The sequence below is a fragment of the Lipophrys pholis genome (genome assembly GCF_963383615.2).
Source record: "Lipophrys pholis genome assembly, chromosome: 1".
Taxonomy (NCBI): domain Eukaryota; kingdom Metazoa; phylum Chordata; class Actinopteri; order Blenniiformes; family Blenniidae; genus Lipophrys; species Lipophrys pholis.
Window position 1 is genome coordinate 30,258,578 of NC_137635.1, and position 21,913 is coordinate 30,280,490.

At 44.1% G+C, this 21,913-nt stretch overlaps 1 protein-coding gene across 1 annotated transcript in view; it reads left to right on the forward strand.

Annotated features, from left to right (window-relative positions):
• Positions 1–21,913, forward strand: part of lamc1 (laminin, gamma 1) — a 70,414-nt gene that overhangs the window by 34,854 nt on the left and 13,647 nt on the right. The window contains exons 2-4 of the mRNA XM_080461023.1: positions 4,346–4,650; positions 17,454–17,584; positions 19,830–19,996. Coding sequence (XP_080317149.1) covers positions 4,346–4,650; positions 17,454–17,584; positions 19,830–19,996 — 603 coding nt within the window. The remainder of the gene's footprint in view (positions 1–4,345; positions 4,651–17,453; positions 17,585–19,829; positions 19,997–21,913) is intronic.

Sequence of the window (21,913 nt, forward strand, 5' to 3'; positions counted from 1 at the left end):
TTTTTTTGTTGTTGGAGAGACGTCGGCCGGTGTCCGTCTCCTCTCCGTCACCTCTTCATGAAAAGCTCCACGTCGGGACTTTGATGTGAGTCCAGAGAGGATCCGCAGATGTTCCCCGTCACATTAGAATAAAACTGCTCTTAAAGCGCCCCTTTATTCTAAAAACTCATGTGAACCACTTTCTGAAACCCTTTCAGGCCCTTGAGTTTGTGGGAAGGTTTCCAGCGAGTGCGTCAAGCGGCGAACTTGTTTCATCCTCTTTCCATAAAAGCTGCACTCTCACCTCCAACACAGCGGAGGCGGGCGTCGTTGGATCCGTCTGAATCGGACCCGGAGTGGGATTTCCTGCTCAGTCCGCTCTGGGTGGGACGACTTCTCCGTTTGAGCTCTTGTTTTGTTCTGGAACACGGAACACGAACCCGGCGAAGAGATTGATTTGTGTTCAGGATTCTGTGTGGGCATCGTCCTGATTCCAAAGCCAGGCGTTGGATCCATCAAGAGCATCCGTCTCAATGCTCCTTCATGCTGAAGACCTGATAAACAACTTAAAACTCTACTGATGTTACTTTGAAACTCACCTTTTCCTCTCCAATATATCTAAAGTCTGAGATCACTGTACTCCTGAAATGTCTTCAGAACATCATTGGAACTGTGGATACCACGGTTCAGAAGCGGGTTCAGTGTTGCCTTGAAGGCAGTTAAGTGATTAATAAGCCAGTGCTTCCACTTAGGAACTGATCCAAATACAGTACAAAAAGACAAAGTATTCAGCAGCCCAAACATGATTAAAAAAACCACTCCGATACCAGTCCAAGAACTACGACTGTTAAGAAAAACCCACAGTCTGATCATTTCAAATATCAGCTAAAAACCAGTGTAAACAATCTAATAACCAGCCTGAAACCAGTGTAAACAATCTAATAACCAGCCTGAAACCAGTGTAAACAATTTAATAACCAGCCTGAAACCAGTGTAAACAATTTAATAACCAGCCTGAAACCAGTGTAAACAGTTTAATAACCAGCCTGAAACCAGTGTAAACAGTTTAATAACCAGCCTGAAACCAGTGTAAACAATCTAATAACCAGCCTGAAACCAGTGTAAACAGTTTAATAACCAGCCTGAAACCAGTGTAAACAGTTTAATAACCAGCCTGAAACCAGTGTAAACAATTTAATAACCAGCCTGAAACCAGTGTAAACAATTTAATAACCAGCCTGAAACCAGTGTAAACAGTTTAATAACCAGCCTGAAACCAGTGTAAACAATTTAATAACCAGCCTGAAACCAGTGTAAACATTTTAATAACTAGCCTGAAACCAGTGTAAACAATTTAATAACCAGCCTGAAACCAGTGTAAACATTTTAATAACTAGCCTGAAACCAGTGTAAACAGGACCTAATAACCAGCCTGAAACCAGTGTAAACATTTTAATAACTAGCCTGAAACCAGTGTAAACAGGACCTAATAACCAGCCTGAAACCAGTGTAAACAGGACCTAATAACCAGCCTGAAAACAGATCAAGCACTTTTCAAAGAAGAATCGGGAGAAAGTCTGACCACAATACCGAAGTCGTCCAGAACCAGCATGAATTTATTTCAAGCTCTGAAGTCGGTGTAAATTCAGTCCAAGTTAGAAACCAGTTTGAACTTAAATCTTTAAACTAGTGTGAAACTAAGCAGCGTTTTCTAAGTTTAGTAAGCGCAAGCAGCCATTTCATCTGCTGCCGTCATTATTCAACATGGATTAAAATGTACATGTAGCATCAGTCAAATGGAACAAAAGTAAAACGAACCGTCTAAATATTGTTGCTTATTAGATTTTTCCTTTAGGTCACATCTTATAGAGATCAGCGTAAATAAACCTGATATATGTGCAGACCTGCCGTTCTGCTGTGCGTCTCCACTAAAAACAAAGTGCTGTAGATCGAACGCTTCGTTGAATCTCTCCAGTGAACCGTGTGAGAAGAACGTCACTCTTTCGAGGGGAAAAAAACAAAACTTTCCATTTCTGACAAGCTTTTGAAAAACGATGCGCGGTGGAAACGAGCCGTCTCATCCTGCAGATGTGCCCGAACCAAACACGTAGCGGCTCCACTTCAGCCGTTTGTTCTGCACCACATGCAACACTGATGATGTCATCGATAAATGACTCTATTGTGTTGATCTTCTCCTCTGTCTTTAAAGTTCTACTTAAATCAGCTATTCATCACAGAGCAGATGTTTGGGTGGGACACATGCTGCAACCAATGAGGTTTTTGAAACCGGCAGCATGACCGGGTATAAAAACAGTTTTTTTGAAGACGTGGAGTCTTTCATATAAAATCAACAATAATGATAATGTTAAAGCAAACAGAGCTCTGGTATCGGCAGATATCCAAATTGAGGTATCGGGATTGGATCGGACGTGAATAAAGGTGGCTCGGTGCGTCCCTATCTGAGACTATTTGAACTTGATATATGATATATCTCCGGCTCGATGTTGACCAGATTTTAGTAGTTTTTTGACGAGTTTCTCCCGAGTTGGACTCATATTTGTACTAATTTCAGTCCACTTTTGGGCTTGTGTTTTACGTCTTTTTAACCCGTTAAAGCGTCCAGTTTGAATATACGGCGACGGTCGCAGCAGGTGATTCGTGGACAAGAACAGATCATAAATCTAAATTGTGCTCTTCGGTTCTTTGACTGTCCTTGCATGCTGCTTTAACTGAGCATTTACCCTTCGGTTTAGAGCCGCGGGCTTCTTATTAACCTTGACCCGCCGGGTTCAGGCGGTCACTGGAGGTCCCGGCAGTCGGCGGAGCTCTCGCAGCCCCTCACCCTCACCCGGCCTCGGCCTCGGAGGAGGAAGTCGGCATGTTTGCAGTCGCTTCATTGTTTCCTGTAATAAAGTGCAGCCTTTGTGGACTTGAGTCCTATCAGCTGCTTCACCTTTATTTGCCGTCCACACAGAGGGGCCTGGGGGCCGGGGCCCCTGTCAGCACACTGTTTACAGAGCAGATTCTTTGGCTGAGCAAACAGCCGTACCCCCCGCCGCCTGGCCCAAACATGGCGGCGAGCCCTCGTACGCTGACTGACGGCTGCGCTGCGGCCTGCTCAGACTCGCCGAAATATGTCGAGGGCAGCCCACACACACACACACACACACACACACACACACACACACACACACACACACAGTATGTGTGGTTTTTATAAGACTAACCTGCTGCTGCGGCATGCTCCAGCTGCTCTTCACATTCCTCCTCCTCCTCATCACTATGATGGGTTCCTGAAGCCCCGACCCCCCCACACCCCCACCCACACCCCCACCCCCCCGGTCCAGTTCATGCCAGGAGAATCACCTGACAGTCTGAGCCGGCTGCACACACCTGATCATCAGCGTTCTCCTCATGTTCCCGTCATGTGCCGCCGCATCGCTCGGCCAGCGGGGCGACTGGTCCACTGACCCGGTAACCTCGTAACAGTAGGTGCACTTTTTAAAACAGTGCAGCCCCCTTTGCGGAATTTTAATCAGTGGACGGATCTTCGTAGGTCCTAGTTTCAGACTCGGGTTTGTCGTTTGTTTTGTGTATCTGAAGATTTAAGTTTTCTGACCTGATTCTAGATTAAATTCAGAGTTTCTGACCAGTTTCTTGTTTCGTACTTTTAGCCTTTGAGGCTGGATTTTGGACTAATTTTGCGTTGGCGTTTGGGAGTACTTGTGAGTTCACCTGAATTTTGGACTTTTTGGTTTTTTTTTTTCCTTTAATCTTGTACTTAGTTTATTTATTTATTCTATTTTGGCTGAGTTTTGTGTTTTTCATTGGTTTTGAATGAGACTTCTTTGAAGTCGGTTTCAGATTTTTAACAAAATTTATTTAATTGCATTTAATTACATTTAATTACATTTAATTGCCAGTAGCTCAATCTGGGATTATGAAGTACATGATGTCCAATTTATTAGAAAGGATGTCGTCTGAAGCCTTGTAGGACGATTAATGGAACAATATATAGGTTTTTGTTGAATTTTTTATTTTTTTTTGGATGTTGCTCTAATGTTGGCTTCTTTTGGTATTAATTTAACTGAAACTAACCCACTTGTGAGAAGTAGGAGTTTTTGGAGCCGTCTGGTTCCCAGGTTCTATGGCTGACCTCAGAACACACAACGGGTCTTCAGTCCATCACAGGTTCAGGCTGACAACGAAAGACACACTCAGATTCACACTTACTGCAATTTACTGCCGTCAGTGAACCTCAAACCTCTGCTTTTGAAATTGGGGAGGAAACGGGAAAACCCAGAGTTTTGTCTGCCAGGGCCTCATTGCCATTCGCCATAACTATAATCTTCTCCCCTCTCCACAGGTAAGTCCTTCGACATCACCTACGTGCGACTGAAGTTCCACACCAGCCGGCCGGAGAGCTTCGCCATCTACAAGCGGATGCGCGAGGGCGGCCCCTGGGTGCCCTACCAGTACTACAGCGGCTCCTGCGAGAAGACCTACCAGAAGCCCAACCACGGCTTCATCTACACCGGGGAGGACGAGCAGCAGGCGCTCTGCACCGACGACTTCAGCGACATCTCGCCGCTCACCGGCGGAAACGTGGCCTTCTCCACCCTGGAGGGACGACCCAGCGCCTACAACTTCGACAACAGCCCCGTCCTGCAGGTCAGTGCCAGAACCTGGGAGTGATCAAGGTTACTTTTGGCGGCTTTCCACTAGTTCCTACTCAACTTGACTCACCTCGCCTTTACTCGACTCGGCCTCGGTCGTTTTCCATTACAATATAGTATCACCACGGCATGGGCGGAGTCATCAGAGCAAGTAATCACCCCCGACATGATATGCAGCAAACATGCATTGGATATCCGCTCAAATGATAAATTATCATAATCAAATGACTATAAGCCGCTACTTTTTCCACACGCCTTGAACAATGACGTGGCTAATTTATGGATTTTTATGGGTTAACGGGCTTCATGCCAGCAAATTCTAATTCCACATGCAGATACTTGCTGTTTTGAGCCTCTGCTTCTCCAAAACTTGCCCTAAAAGTGATATTTCTGCTGTTGGTGACCTCGTCTTGTGCTGCTTTCCGTGGTCCGGAACTCCAGCAGCTGACGGCCGTGAGTGATGCGTTCAGGTGCATCACGTAAAGCCAAACGCTGGAGTCCGTGGCTGAGAAATCTTCCTCCTCAGAATCACAATCAGCAAATAACTGATAAAATACTTTATCAATGGAGATGAAACCCTGTGATTGTGTATTTCTCTCTCTCCGTAATCCCGCAGTGAATTTCCTGTCTTGTTACAACGTGGACACCTGCAGCTTTTAGTCAAGTGCGGCCTAAATATGTTTAGTTTTTTGTTTTTTAAATTTAGCGGGTGCGGTTTATATCCAGGTGTGCTCAATAGCCCGGTAAATAGTATATATTTCTATATACTTATTAATAATATTACAAAATGTGCATTGTTACAATCGTGCGTCACTGTCCGGTGTTTCGGTTTCACTGGTGCCCTTGTTAACTGGTGACTTCTGCCACCAGCTGTTGGCAGCAGCTGATGTTAAAATAAGACCAACGGTACGATACTTTAAACTTTAATGGAAATGTAGTTAAACAGCGATTTGCCAGGACAGCTACGGATTTTCATTAGGTTTTTAACACCTGCTTTGAAAAGGGGACGCTCGAGGAAGCCGGGAAACCAGTTAATCCGAAACACCCGTGGTTTCCGCGGCTCGGAGACGTCCTGATACTCGTAGCGGGTCGCTCCATCGAGCTCCTGAATCCTCTGGTCGCCACCAGACAAAGAAAAGCCTGCACATGGTCGCTGCTCCACGGGGTTGATTTCGGTGCGTCTAATTCTGTGGGTGAATTTGTTGTGATCGGGTTTAAAAAAATGGTGTGAGGCTGAGGAGGAACTAGTGGAAAAGCAGCATTTGTTATTTATTAGAATTAAGCTTGATGAACATTGGTAAATGAGATTAATCTCAGGGCTGCGACACTCCAGCGTTGCTCTTCAGTTCTGTGTGTTTTATTCTTCATAGGACGAATCAAACAGCATTTAGTCTTGTTGACAAGTTGTTGTCTTCATGTTGTTTGTCCTCGGTGCCACATGCTTTCTGGGGCTGAGTTAAACAATCCGCAGGCCTTTTTATTCTACACGGTGCACGTTTGACCCAGGAGAAGGTGGAGAGGTTAGTGGTTTTAGACGTGGACTCGACTATAAAAACCAACCAGACCTGGGAAGAGCTTTTTATTGTTAAACGTTTTAATGAGTAGAAACACCTCCAGCCATGATCCGCCCTTATTTCCCTCTGGACCTGGGCTGTGTGCCGCTCGGCCCCATCAGCTGCAGTGAAGTGTTGTAACACGTTGCTTGGCGACGCCCCCACTTTTCCCCCCACGGAACCCCCCCCCACACACACACACACACACACACACAATAAATCACTCATCCCCCCCCAGAATGTTTGTATTTCCATGTTTCCTCGCTCTCGTCCTCTTCAGCGTCTGTTTCCAATCTTCTCTCCAGGCTTCTTGTGACATAAATTTCCGACGTGTGGCGCTCGTTCTGCTCTCCTGTTATTTTGTTGTTTGTTTTTTAACAACCTCTTTGAAAGCTTTCACTTTCTCCGACCTGATGAGTGACCGAATGACCCCAGAGGACCTTGGGAGGAGTTTTGTATCCAGATCAGTTGATACTTTTACTTATTTTAACCAACCAAAAAAAGAACGATCCCGTAAAAAAAAAAAAAAAAGAAAGATGATCACATATGAGAGGAGTTGTTTACACTGTCCTGACCAGCGGCTGACCCGGGTTCAAATCAGACAGAATGGATGGAGACACTGAAGCGTCGATCCCAATAGCACTGATTTGTTCTCTAATTCAAATATGGGAGGAAACTCCTTGATTTTAACCAGAGCAGAGTTACAGGGAGGCAGAGCTGACTTTGCATGAGGTTCATCATGGTACGGTCGGTTAACAAAATATTTCCACTTTGTAATTTTCCTTTTCTGATAAGAGTCTGTCGGACGCTTTGTACGTTGTGTAACAGCTCAGTGTTCCAGAACTATCGGGAGGAATCCTGCTGGTTTCCATGAGTTACTTAATTATTTACAATCAGGGTGTCCGTAGCTTTAAGATCGGAGTTTCTCTCTATGTGAAATATATAAGTCTGTAAGTCTCGTCTTTTGGAGTTTTTTTTTAAATGTATGAATCCGTTGTAAGACGTTATTGAATCTGCATCTTGGTCACAAGTACAAACACAACGTGCTTCATCCATCTCCTTTCTTTCTTTCTTTCTTTCTTTCTTTCTTTCTTTCTTTCTTTCTTTCTTTCTTTCCTTCTTTCCTTCTTTCCTTCTTTCCTTCTTTCCTTCTTTCCTTCTTTCTTTCCTTCTTTCTTTCTTTCAGTTCGTGGTTTCTGAGAAGAAATCATGAAAACTAATAATGGGAGGTTTAATGGAGAAAAGTGACAAAATAATCTTTAGTGGAAGAAAAAAAAAGTGCTAATATTCATAATGAACGGCGTTACTACCGTAATTTCTGGACTATAAGCCGCTACTTTTTTCACACTCTTTGAATCCTGCGGCTTAAACAATGACGCAGCTAATTTATGGCTTTTTAAGGTTTAACAAACTTCCTGCCACAGATAAATATGTTCCGGTTATGTAACTCCGGCCTTACTTTTTTTTTTTTGGTGGGTGTGGCTTATATTCAGGTACGCTTAATAGTCCAGACATTACGGTACTAAAAAGCTCTTTCTAATGGAGCAGAGCTGAGACGATGTAGACTGAAATGAGTATAGTATATATACATAAAAAGTGAAAAAGGTCCTACGTGGTCACTATTGGGCAGTTTAACTGTGAAGCTCTTTAACGGGGTTGCATTCATCTTGTATCTGAAGTGATTCTACCCTTAAGGATGAATCTGTGGTATTTTTAACTGGAGCAATTATACCCGGTAGGCTGCGTACCAAACGGTGATATGCGTGGCGTGTGTACTGTATGTCATTGCATTTGTTTCCAAATATGAGTGATGGAGGGTTTGGGTCTCACAGCCTCCGTGATGCTTCCGTCTTCGGGGGTCATTATTTCCTGCTTCTGTCCATCTCACTTTCCCTGCCTGTAAATGAACAGATTTAGCTCCGCCAGCTCAGCTCTAAACTTCCTTATTTGACTTGTTGGCATGAAGCTATTTATACCAAAGCCGGGACTCTTTTTTGGAGTCGGCGGGCGGTCGGAGGCGTCAGACGGCTGCCGGTCGCTCTCTGACATTCCAGCTGTCTGTCAACTCTGAGCTCTCGGTGGGAAATAACCACCAGCTGAGGCGGGCTGGTAACCCACCGGCTCATGTTGGGCTCGTCATCCCGGGAAACACAAAAGTGCCACTTGTTCCATTTACCTGGTGATCTGTAGGCCCGTCCTGACCCCACACAGTCGCCACTGCTCATAAAAACTTCACAGGCTGATTCACAGGTTGTAAAATACTTTTTAAAGGCTTAAATTAGGATTTATTGGGAGAGCTTTGTTTGTGTGCCGGTGGCTTCACCTGCGGAAACACATTATTCTGAACTGCTTGTTGGAGCTACAGGCAGTGAAAGCCAGATTTTTATTATACATTGACTGAAGATTTGATTTGTATTGATTCGTAATATAAACACAACATGCATAAGGCTTGACACTTGCTGGTCTGCATTTTATTGTATTGTTCTTATTATTGACTGATTTATTTATTTATTTTTGTCCTTTTTGTCTTTTGTCTTTTCAGTTAAAATATTTAATATATACTTCCCATTAACTGTGTCACTTCTGCACTGAGATCAAACCAATACATGGAAATAAGACCACCACCAATCAGTTCCACTCATTTCCAAATCTGGAATTTGCAGCCATCAAATTGTGCAAGGGTTTCTGGGATATCAAAGATGGTGTTGATTCAGCTAAAGCAAAAATATCAACAGTTGATCGGTTGAGCTCCCCCCCCCCCCCCCAAAAAAAAGCCAGACTTTCTCAAAGAAAGAGTCTTTAAGTCACAAGATTAGTCTGAAATGTTGTGAAACTGATTGTTTATCGTTTTTCCAGTTTAAAATTGAGATCAAGTTTACAAACTGGATCTTTCTTCGGGTGTTTCCGTCACGCTAAGATGTCAACAAACTGGGATATTTTAAATAATAAGAAATATAAGTGCTGGAAATACGTGTTTGGCTTCCCAAAATCACCCCCCTGCGGGGCCACTAGGTGGCGTCTGCAATAGCCTCACTCGGGGTCCGTCTGCTCCTGGAGCTCAATCCAGACCAAAGGGCGGCTTGGTCAATATACGGTCGCATTTTTATTACTAAAAACATTCAGCAAAACCTTTTTTCTTTAACATTTGAGGTGAGAAATGTGTCGTGCTGTTGGTGAATCTGTTCTTGTTTTAGTTCCACTGTCGTTAGTTTAGTTTTACGAAATACTCCCAACGCGTCAGAGCTCCACATATACAAATACAAACCTCCGGTGAGCGGTCATTTCGGGTTCACTAGTTGAATACACTGACGAGAGAGTGAAAATAAAAATCTCACTGTCGGGAGCAATATGAGCATGTCCAGCGTTAGATTTAACCCTTTCTGACAGTCGAGGACTCCAGACGGTAACACCAGCGGAAAAACAACTTGTCTATCAAGAATATCCTTCCACAGATCTATAGCGCCACAAATAAACATGTTGTCCTTACGAACAAAGTGCGACCCGGAACAAATCGAAACCATGACCCTGAAACGTCCAGACCGAAGCGCAGTCTTCCTGTACCACTACTATCCAGACTATCCCTACATGGCATCAGGTGTTTATACCACACCTGCTAATTTTGTTAGATTGAGAATGTGATTTTTGACTGTGAAGATTTACGCTGATGATGTTAATGTCTTTGTGAATTGAGATTTGTTCTTCCAAAGAAGAATCTTTGTCGACTCCCTCATTCGCAGTTTGTGCTGTTTTTACGTGTTGCATCTGCTTCTTTCTTTTTTTTAAATGCAAGTTATTTGCTAAAGTAATGCAAATTGATTTCAATTGATCACTTTTATATTTATTATTCTGTCATGATGAATTTGATTTGGTTTAACTCCTGCTATATACACAGTACTTGAACACTAACAAAATCATTTTAAACCCAATTTGAGTCAAAAAAGGAGAAAAATAAATAGGAAATTATAAAGATTCAGCTTACCAGTTCAATATACAAGTTTTTTTGTTGTTTTTTGAATTGAAGTGAACGATAGTTGTCTGTAGCAAACTGTATTTTTTTCCCCCCAATATTCCTATTTATTTCCAGTTATTTAAGTTACCAGTACTTAGAGCACTTAAATGTTTTTTCTTTATTGGAATAAAAATACTGTTATATAACCTATATATATTTTTTATTTTTGCACTGTAACTCTTCACATAGTTGTAGTTCAAAAGAAACAGTGCAAATAGTGCACATATTGTTAAAAGGTGAATTAATGTTCCTCTTTCCTTGTCTTTTAGTGATGACTGGTAAAACCATATATCTGCACCATGTTGTATTCAGATGTACCGACAACGACGTACCAACCGTTTTTGTTCGTACAATGTTCTGTAGTCTGAGTTTGTGAAGGGAGATATCTCGATTGAGAGGTATGGTGATCTGATCTAGTAAGATGATTGAAGGAATTAGTAGTAGTTCTTCAAGATGCAGTGCAGTAATGTGTAAGATGCTTTGCATGTGTTTCTCAGAAGCAGCTTTACAGGAGAAGGCGGGTTGGAGAAGATTGAGCCAGACGGGGTGTTTCAACAGTATTTTTCCCCCCGAAACTTAAGACGTCTTGTTCACGGCTGGTCGTAATTCACTCCATTCATTCATTATGTCATATGCTGTGGCAGCAGGCCAGAAGTCAGAGGCACAAAAATGTGAACAGTGGATGACGACACCAGCACCCAATCCCCAGGGTGACGGAAGGAGAATCTCACTAACGGCCAGATCGCCACTCTCCCGTCTATAATGAGCCCTTTATAGAAGGAAGCCCTTTACAGAAAAAGGCCCAGCATGAACACGAACCGCAGTAATGTCAGATGACTGGGACTCATCTTTAAATAAACGCTCTGGTCCCATCAGTTATCTGAGGTCACGCTGATTCTACCTGGATGCTTGAAGGCCCAATAAAGCCGCCGCAGTGTTTTCCGTTGCTGCCTGATGAGCCACATTTATACGTACGGTCCAGTTTTAGTTTTACTTCCAGAGTATTTGTTCGAACTTGAGTATATTTTGGGCTTTTCTATCAAATCGTACCACGTATCATAATAAAGCTTTGTTGGGTTACTGCTTGGCGACTCTAAACAATTGGATTAAATCTTTTCTCTTAGCAGCGTCCCACAGAACGGCCACTAACAAACACTACGGGGCCCTTTTCCCATCTCTGACTCGCCAAACGTTAGTAAATACAAACAGAACCGAGCCACATGCTCATGAGCCCATTCACTCACACACCAATGGTGACGGCCGCCAGGCCCATGGACATTTGGACTCATATAAAAGACTAGAAGGGGCATCAAACCTCCGACCTTGGGATTGGTCGTCCACCTGCGTTTCCCACTGAGCCACAGAGTTGAAACATTCCTGTGGGATGTTTGGTGGGCAAACGATCTTCACTACTGTCTCTGCGAGTTGTTTATAAGCGTGTTACTGCGTCACATATTTCCCACATTGGGCTAATTACAGGGCATCATCGTATCCTGCATCACTCCACTTTCTCTTTGTGAGGAAACTTGTCCCCGCCATTGACTTCTAGGAACCGTGAATGTTCTTTGTGTAAACATCTGCTACAGCAGTAACACCGTCCCAAGTTTCTTAGAAGTAGGGCAAAACTCTTGGGTCAAGGAATACTTTTGGAGAACTTCTTGAAACTCCTGACTGGTGTGAAGCCTTATCATTAGCTGTGAGTGATATACGGAAGAGACGGAAATATGCTGCATCTCCTCTGCCATCGTCAAAGGAGAAGGACGTTCTCGGTGGGAAAAAATAATGTTGTCAACAGAAAAACAATGAAGGATTGTTTAGTTCAGTTGTGAAGCAACAATACTGTCCTTTTGACTGTTGTGCTGAATCTTCGTATTGTGAATGAACCAAAACATTTAAAGACTCCAAACCTTTCCTTCATCTGCTTCCCTAAACTGACTCAAACTGAGAGCTTCTTCCCAGTCGCAGCTCTCAAATATACTCATTGACAGACTGTTTGTTTGTTTCCACGCTGCAGCTCAGCTGGATGCTTGTGATTCCCAGGAGACTTTCTTACAGCGTGAAAACACAAGTCCGGCCCGATGTGTTCCACCGCGGTGCAGAGCTGCAGTTGATTGATAGCAAACAAATGTTCAGCGTACAGTTTGAACAGTGTCCTCTCTTGATGGGGCGGCGTGAAGAGCTGCAGCTGCCGGATGACAGGCCAGATGAGTTTATTCTTTATGAATCATGGAGAGGGCATGTTTGGGGTGTGACCGGCCCTCCCCGAGGCCAGCAGATAACAGAGCAGCTGCAGGACTAATATTCAGCAATCCTTCCTCTCACCTATACGTCAAACAGAAGGTCTGCTCAGAGACGGACCTCGGCGGTGGATGACTGTAATACTGCAGACGCAGCTGACGGTGCTTAGAGTTTCACTTGGACGTTTCCTGACTCCAGATCTGTCACGAGGAAAACACCTTATCTCTTAACCTGGAGTTATTTATTAGGTGATAAATAACTCCACACAATCCCCGCTGGCCAGTATGAAGAAGCTCTGAGACCCCCTGATGTGATCGGTGATTGTCTAGAACCCCCTGAGGCCTGATTATACGTAGAGCAACACTGGCCAAGAGTATTGTGTTGATCCTGGTGATTGTAATATCAAGCACACCCTGTTTTCACTGTTTGTACTTTCATACTTTATGTCTTTGAATCATTTTTGATTGTGACTGTCCATACAAGGACTTTTTGGTCCATGGAACTTTTCTGTAGTTACTGTAATGAAAGATGCAAGTGTCATCATTGATTTCCCTCTTTGCCAGCGAAAGTTTGTGGCGAAGATTATATTTGTGGCCGTGTTGATTGACTGACTGATTGACTGACTGATTGACTGACTGACTGACTGACTGACTGACTGACTGACTGACTGACTGACTGACTGCGTTCACAAATGAAAGTTGGGGCAGGAAGTTAGGTTCTTGTTGCATTTATTTATTTATTGGTTGGTATGTATGTATTTGACCAACTTTGTAAATAAGCTATTAACTTAAATCGCACAAAATATTAAGGAATGATTTGTCATCATCCAAGGACCAATCGATTAGCTTTTGGGGCGTTAGCGGCTCACCGCTTTCGAAGAAATCCCATAAAACTGCAAAAACAATGTCCAATACAAAGCGAATGAGAGCGGCACCTGATCTGACAGGCTAGTTAGCATCGGTATGAGCTAATGGCTACTATGCTAGCGATAGGAACTCATTTCCGAAAGAATTATGGTGAAGGTATTCAGTACTTGTACACATTGCTGTGAACAAAGAACCTTTTCTCTGCCAGTAATTCTAATTTGGCGTCACTGTTTTAAAATGTATTTTCAAGTATAGCATTTTTCCAATGAAAGGGAACTGCCTGAGCCTTAACTAAAAGCGGAAAACTTCTGTAGCGTTTTGGGGGTCCGTTTACACAACCATCCTCAGAGCCACTGACACCGTAACATTTCAAAAACTGCTCACAAGGTGGAGCTTTTTAAAAACGCTCTGACTCGATCTCTGCATAGACGAAGGACAAGACTTTTTTAAAACGCTGCTACTCACTTGTGCACGTCGGCCGTAGTAAATAAATCTTCTGCAAGTATGTTACCAATGATAACTCCAGCATTTCCTTTTGTTTCTGCCATTTCTGTGTAGACAGACATCATTGTCAAAATGTCGCAGTGTCAACGTGAAACATTTCTGAATCGAAAACACAAATACACGTTCGCGTTTTCACTTGTCGTGTGAACGGGGCCCAAGATGCCTTCAAGATATACTGTGGTTCTGCTCTGAAGTTTTACATTTGCTTGAACATCTTGAGGGTCTTCTGCATCTTAAGTTCTACAAAGAAAAGCAACAAGGTTTTTGAACATTTCCATCAGTTCTGATATCTGATATCATTAATCCTTCTGGATCGAGAAGCCATTTAAGTTTAAAGAGGCTTTTATTTCATTTAGTGGAGGAGTTTGCAACATTTATGATTGAAAGCCGACTTTGTTTCTTACCATCAAATGACTCGAGACCTTTTTAAAAAGAAAAAAGGTTAAAAAGTTGACTTTCTGTTACCTTTTTGGGTCTTTTAGCTGTGTTTAATCAGTTTGCGATTCCACTGTTCCACTGTCATTTAAAATTTTCGACAATTTTAATCATTTTGCTTTTTTTTTTTTTTCTTTCCATTTTTGAAATTAGTATTAGCTCTGGTAGCTGGGAGATTAGAGTCCCTTTGTAAAATGCATCTGTAATGCAAAATTGAAAAAAAAAAGTTTATGTATACTTAATGTTGTGACAGGTTAAGCGAGCCTCTATGGAGGCGCTGCAAAGAGCCACTTATGATGTCTTAAAAGGCCGTGATAAGAAGTGAACATTCAAACAAATCTAAAATGTAACTTTAACAGTAAGTTGTGGGATGGGGGTTTTTACGAGGTGTCAGAGGATGGTGGTGGAGTGCTCACACCTCAAACCCTCCCGGGTCTCAGAGTGCGGAGCAGACTTGTGCTCTCAGCAGTTATACGAGGATTTAACGTGAGTGTGAGAAGTCGCAGGAGGAGGAGGAAGTTTTCCTGAGTAGGCAGATAAATGTCGAGCACATTTGACCCGAGCGATGAGGAGAGGAAGTCCAGCTCCGCTTATCTGACCCCTGAGGGCTCAGATTCTTTCACTCAAAACCTCCTTTTATTTGGATATTTGATCGGCCTGGACTGTCGAAGCAGGTTAGGTGTCTGACAGAAGGCCAACAGGCTGTCGGCAGATATTTGAACTATTTCCTCATGGGAGTGGAAGTAGGAAGTTGTTTGTTTTTTTTTTTTCCTTCCACGTTGGCCAAGAACACAGAGAACTGTCGGGGAGGCCAAGATGTTGTCGAGCTGTCGACTATTTATTTCCCCTGTTGGCTGGCAGCTCTGGTGTCGGGATCGTGTTCGTTCCCACTGTCCTGTGAACAGACACCACCCTCGGGGCCGATCGATCTTGCAGACCCCCCTACACCCCCCCCCCCCCCCCCCCCCATCGTGTTCAGAACCGTTGTTGTTTGTTTGTCTTCATCCAGCTGCTGTGAGTCTTCACGCTCAACAAAAACCTATGGACTCAATAAGCCTCCTGCTGATACCGAACAAAGCTGTCGCTGGTGTCCACTCCCACTTTCCCATGAAGCTTTTCACACAGGCGGAGGGTCGGGGAAGTTTTTTAAAATTTTTTTGTCTTGAACTGAGCAGGTGTCCTAGAGTAATTGTCCCCATCTGGGTCTGATGACGCCAAGGAAATAAATTTAATTTCTCCAAAAATGTGGCAGATTGAATATCTGTGGTGTTGGTCAGTGTTTTCCCACAGGCTGAAAGCTGAAACCGCCTCCACACTGACAGATTTGGATCGGAGGAATCTCGTAATGTAAAGACAGCCCTGGACAGCACGTCTTTATGGTTTTCTCAGCTGAACTCAGTGAGAATTTTACTTTACACACCAGGAGTGGGAGGAAGAAATGACATGTACATGCAGATTGGTGTCCAGCCAGTGTTTTCACAGCCAAACTCGCCATTGCAGCTGTAGGGTGAATGATTGGAAATAAGAGTTGTGATCGTTCACTTCCTGCTCATTGTTCAGAGAAACAGGGTGGATTCCACTTATTTAAGCCTGGAGTTTCAGCTCCATCACATTTTACTGTGTAGCAACTAGGGGGAGACACGTTTTTCCTTTACCTGGTTCAGCAGCTGGAGCTCCCAACATTCTCACAATAACTGTGAGGAATAACATTTAACACAGTAACAACAGTGAAGGCTCCATGAGGTAATTGTAGACGGAATTGACTTGATTCATAATACCTGAAGTTAAACTACTTTCACAGGAGTTTTAATTCTGCTCTTGGGCCACATTTAGACGTACCCAGGTTTTTTTTCAAAAACTGATAGTTCCCCCTCTACATTTACAAAAAAAACTTAATTTATACGCACCCACATATACACTTGATTCAGAGCTACTATGAGCATGCCAAACCCGTAGGGGGCAGTGTAACGAGAAGCATGCTGCCATGATAGCAAATCAGAATCCTGGAAGAAACACGACGTCATGAATGGCGCAAGACATTTCCTGTTGTTTCCGTGAAACAGTTCGTTTGTTTGGACCGATAAACAAGTGGAGCTTCTCCTAAATGTGGAATTATATTTAGAATATAAAACAAATAAAAGCACAAGAGCAAGCAGCTTTCTCTGGACCCATTTTCATCACAGCGTTCAAACTGGGAGCGCGGGTCGCACACAGATGGACATTACGTTTCATTGTGACATAAATCTCCGTCTACTCCTCTTTAGATGCAAACGGAGAAAGTGTTTTTCCAAATACCCACTGTGTTTTCAGGAATCAACGATTGTGATGTAAATACGCGGCCCAAACGCAGTGAAGTATCACCGGTTTTAAATACCCGGATATGTGTAAACGTGGCCTTGGACTAATCTCAGATTCAAGTGAAAACGACTTGTTAAAGTTTAGCGTTTAAAAGAAGAGACACAGAAAATCATGTAGTAAGCATGCCGGGCCACGAGATGGCGCTGTTGCTTGTTTTGTTTTTGGAGGAAACAGTACGTTTGGATGACTTTAGTATATAAAACTGAAGGTATGGACGATAAAACTAGAATACAGACGGGGAATCTTGCCACTAAGGAGGCCGCCATGTTTGTGCCTCGCACATGAGCAGAAGGAACTATTTACCACGGCGGAGGTAACAGTACTCCGTAGCCTCTGGCGGTGTCGTCTAAACAGGACCTAATGCTTCTTTGTGTCTAGTGAGCAACTGATGAAACATGTTTACGGTTTTATATTCCGGTGATTAAACAGGAAATTAACTGGTTATTAAATCACTGGGTTCAAAATGGTCCAAAAGACTTGTCTTACCAAAATAAAGCCTTGTCTGGTTTGTTTTTCTCTGTCTCAACCTGAATTTATGCATTAATTACACAGGATATTGATGTTCCTTCAGTGTCTCCAGATAGTTTGCCAACACCCCACCACGGCGAGGCCTCCTCAGACAATCCTTCCTTACCTCCCCTGCTGCTGGAAAGCTGAGAATGAGGCTTGCCGTTTACTTTGAACCATCAGTTTTGAATCTAATTTGGAGGAAAGTTGACGAAACAACAGCTGTGGTCTTGAAGCGACCTTTAAAAATGGAAACTTGAAACACACACACACCACACGCTAATCTGGCCGGATGTCTAACGCTGCGTTCCTGTTGTGTCTCCTGCAGGACTGGGTGACGGCCACAGACATCAGAGTGACCTTGAACAGACTCAACACGTTCGGAGACGAAGTTTTCAACGACCCCAAAGTCCTCAAGTCCTACTACTACGCCATCTCCGACTTCGCCGTGGGCGGAAGGTAAAGTAATTCAAGACCTCGAGTCAGACTAACCTCTGCTTTTCCTGAATATTCTCCTCTGCTCTGTCCTCGGGATGCTACGACGCAAGCTAAACAACAAAATCAGCTCTTGAATGGCTTCAAAAAGACAAAAATCCAGCTGAATCCTTGGGAGATGCAGTGGAAGGAGATCAGAAATTGTTCATAAGAGACGTCTGAGGCTGAGGATTCTGATCAGCAGCGACCCGGAGGGAGAGTCCACTTCACTCTCCAGCCGCCCGGTGAACGTCAAATAGCGGGAATGTCAGAGCCCGTCATGTGATGTATGTGTCTGTACTTGTGTCTTACAAGATGGGATCACATTTTTGGAGCAGTTTAATCTCACACCTGGGTGCTTTTCAAAGTGTTCAGCTACGTTTTCCCCTGCCATCAAGTTCGTCTTTGTGCTTGACGAATCTGTCCGCACACATCAGAGTGTGAAGGCGTTTCAGGTGGCTGAGCTTCAGGAGCCTCCTCACACAAAGAGGAGCGAGTCCAGGTCCCGATGTGTCACTGTGTGGTCCGCTTCCCTGTGGCCTGAACGGGAAGCCACATAAGAACTGCTTTTCCTCTCCTGCCGGAGGAGGAGGGGGGGTGGGGGTGGGGGAAGAGTTTTCGACAGGCATTACAAGAGTGTTAAACAGCCTGCGCCTCTGCAGCCATAATCTGTTTGAAATGTGGAGCAGATTTCCATTACACAGCCAGCATTCCTGGAATTCCTGGCCGCCAGGGCTGGATTACAGGGGAACCGGAATGGGGCGGACCGAGCTCCGTGACGGATGGATGAAAAAAAGGACGCTGAGCACCTGAAGGATTTAACCTTTCCTCCTCCACAGAGGGGCTTGTGGCCACGTTGAGTCTAAGAAGAGCAGGTGTACTCTGAGGCGAGGCTGTTTGGAGGCGTCGGGGTTATTTGTTGTGGAGTTTCTGCAGGAATCCGGAGCCAATCCAACCTGACTATGGGGGAATGCAGGGTTCATCATCATCTGCGGGCAATTAAAGCTCGGCGGTGAACTCGACACGGCTTTTTGATTTCTGTCTGCTTCTTCTCTGTACTGGCGTCGTGCAGGTGAGCAGACTCTGGAAAGCCTTCCCTCTTCCTTCCAGCCGTCAGTTTTTCCACGGCTTTGTGCCAAGAAACACCTGAGACAATAGCTGAAGGAGGCTCCCGAGCAAGTCCGGTCCTGTAGCGAGGGGCTGCGCCACTGAACACCTCCAGCAGAATAAACTCGCCGGGAGCAGGAACAATGACTGAGCACAGTGCCAGAGAGACTGCCAGGAATCTCCACGATTGTTGTTTTGCCTCTCAAACAAAAGGAAAATACAATTTCCATCACGTCCTGATCACAAATGTTGGCCCCCGGTAGCTGCGCATTGATTGAGCCTCCTGCGTTACCCATCGGGCTTCAGGAGGCTCCTCGGCTCTGCTTGTGGCAGACGCAGAACCTTTGGTCCACTGAATACAGCCGGTTTGAAGGCGCTGTAGGTAAACCGCCATACCCTGCCGACGTCGACTTTGTAGAGGTCGTATGACGTCGGTTGTTTTGAACAAAGTTTTTCCTTCTGCTCCCCACCTGCTGAAGCTCTGGTGGCATAGCTGCATCATGATGCTCCGTTTAAAGAACCTGTTGTCGTCTCAGATTAGCTGTTCCAATCAGTCCATTTCTATTAGTCGATGCTAAATTACTCTTCAAATTCCAAACTTTTTTTTTTTTTCTATTCGTCTTTAATGGAAATGCGGTTAACGTCGTTTAACCCCATTTCCATTAAAGCTGAAAGTATCGTACCGTTTGTTTGTCTTATTTTAACATCGGCTGCTGCTAACGGCTGGTGGCAGAAGGCACCAGTTAACAGGGGCACCAGTGAAACCGAAACACCGGACAGTGAAACGTCATATTCAGGGTGAGTACTTATATACGACGGAGAAAAGCTCCGATGACTCCGCCCACTCCTGGACGAACTATACTGCAATGGAAGATGACTGAGTGGAGGAGAGGCGAGGCGAGTGAGGCTGAGGAGGAACTAGTGGAAAAGCGCCGCTCGTGTCGTCGTCTCGGTGCTCTTTGAAAGAAATGAACACAGACTGAGCTACGATGATCTCCATCACCCCTCGTGGTGATGGACGTCAACCTAGAGGAGCCCGTTGAGCTGGTATCCCATTCAGATGTGCATCATGTTTCCTGGTGTTTCACTGTGAGCCTCGTGTGACGTGTGTGTTTGTCATCAGGTGTAAGTGTAACGGCCACGCCAGCACGTGTGTGAAGAACGGCGGCGGACGACTGGTCTGCAGCTGCAAGCACAACACGGAGGGCGACGACTGCAACGTGTGCAAGCCCTTCTACAACGACCGGCCCTGGAGGAGAGCGACGGCCGACAACGCCAACGAGTGTCTGCGTAAGGCTGCACACGCACTGAATACTTCCATCAGCCCAACTGCATGTGGCGTCGCAAACCATTTCAATCCCACGCATATTGTCATATACTTATTTTCCTCATAAAATCTGATCATATGTTGAATCTCATTGTTATTTATGAAGCTGATACTGAGACAGCGTCCGCCATTACTGCAGGAACAACGTTTGTTAGTACTAACCTATCAGTACTAGTGCTAGTTCTGTTATTACAGATGCTTTTACTGAAATTACTGCTGTGTTACTGTTACTACTAATGCTGTTACTGGTACTACTAATGCTGATACTGGTACTACTATTGCTGGCACTGCTACCTCTACCGTTATTGCAGGAGCAGCCTATGTTAGTGTTACTGCCACTATTACTACTACCAGTGTTGTTATTACTGACTGTACCCATTACCTTTATTATTGCTATTACTGGTACTGCTACTGCTGATACTGATACTAGTACATCTCCAGTGTTATTACCTCTATTACTACTCCCAGTGTTATTACTGACTGTACCCATTACCATTACCTTTATTATTGCTATTACTGGTACTGCTACTGCTGATACTGATACTAGTACCTCTACAGTGTTATTACCTCTATTACTACTCCCAGTGTTATTACTGTCTGTACCTATTACCATTCTATTATTGCTCTGATTACTGATACTACTAATGCTGATACTGATACTACTAATGCTGCTGATACTAATGTTGATACTGATACTACCAATCCTGATGCTGACTCTACTAATGTTGATATTGATGTTACTAATGCTGATACAGCTGATACTGACACTACTGATGTTGATGCTGATAATGCTAATGCTGATACTGATTTTACTAATGCCGATACTTCTATTGTTACTGCAGGACCTTTGTTTTTTACCGCTTCTGCAACTGCTTTTACTGCAGCTGCTATTGTACTTTAATGCCAGTAATAACATAGTAAAACTGTTGATTCAGTTTCTTCTATTACTGCTGTGTTACTGCTACTCCTAATGCTCCTCCACTGTTCCTGCTGATGCTGGTATTGCCAGTTGTACTGCTACCTTTGTGGTTTATGTTACTTTAGAAAACTTTTATTCGTGCTAATAATACGACTGCTGTCATTACTAATGCTGTTACTTCTGTTACTTCTAGTTAGTTACTGCTACTAATAATGCTGCTGCTTCTATTCCAAAACACTAGAAGTGTTTTTATGCTTCTTACATCTGAAGCGTAGCTTTCTGGTTTCAGGAGACTCCACTAATGTTTTTTTCAGTGTGTTTTTTTTACTTCCTCCAAGTCTAACGTGTATTTGTGGCACAAAGCGGCTGCTCTTATTACTCGGTACAGTAAACACACCCAAACAACAACACCCAGGACAAAAGCGCGAGCTGACCTGCTGCAGAGCTCGTGTTTTTCTGCTGCTGTAACTGATCTCAGGCCCTCTTAGTCACGACGGGCCCCAGGGGATTGTGGGAGTTGTAGTTCCTGTCCACTCTCCGTGCAGATGCATGACTAAAGTGGGTGAGGGGGGATTTTACTGTTTTCCAGCTCCCACAGTCGGACGTAATCCCTCCTCCGGTGTTTTCCCACCAGTGTAGGAAAACCTGCGCAGTGTAACAGAGTGTTCCGGAACTCTCCTGGTCTTATGTTGAAGTACAGCCTGAGTTTTCACCTCGTTTAAACTCGGCTGCTCCGGAGCAGAAACACTTTGTTATGCAGGGTTTATACAGACTCTTACAAATAGTGACCTTTCTACACCGTTACAGTTAAAACTAATGCTGCTACTGCTACTGCTGAGGTTAACTCTAATAATGCTGTAGTTACTGCTGCCACCACTGTTACTGCTGCTGTTTGTACTAATGCTGTTTAAACTAATGCTGAGACTGCTATGCTATTACTTCTCCTACTAATGCTGTTACT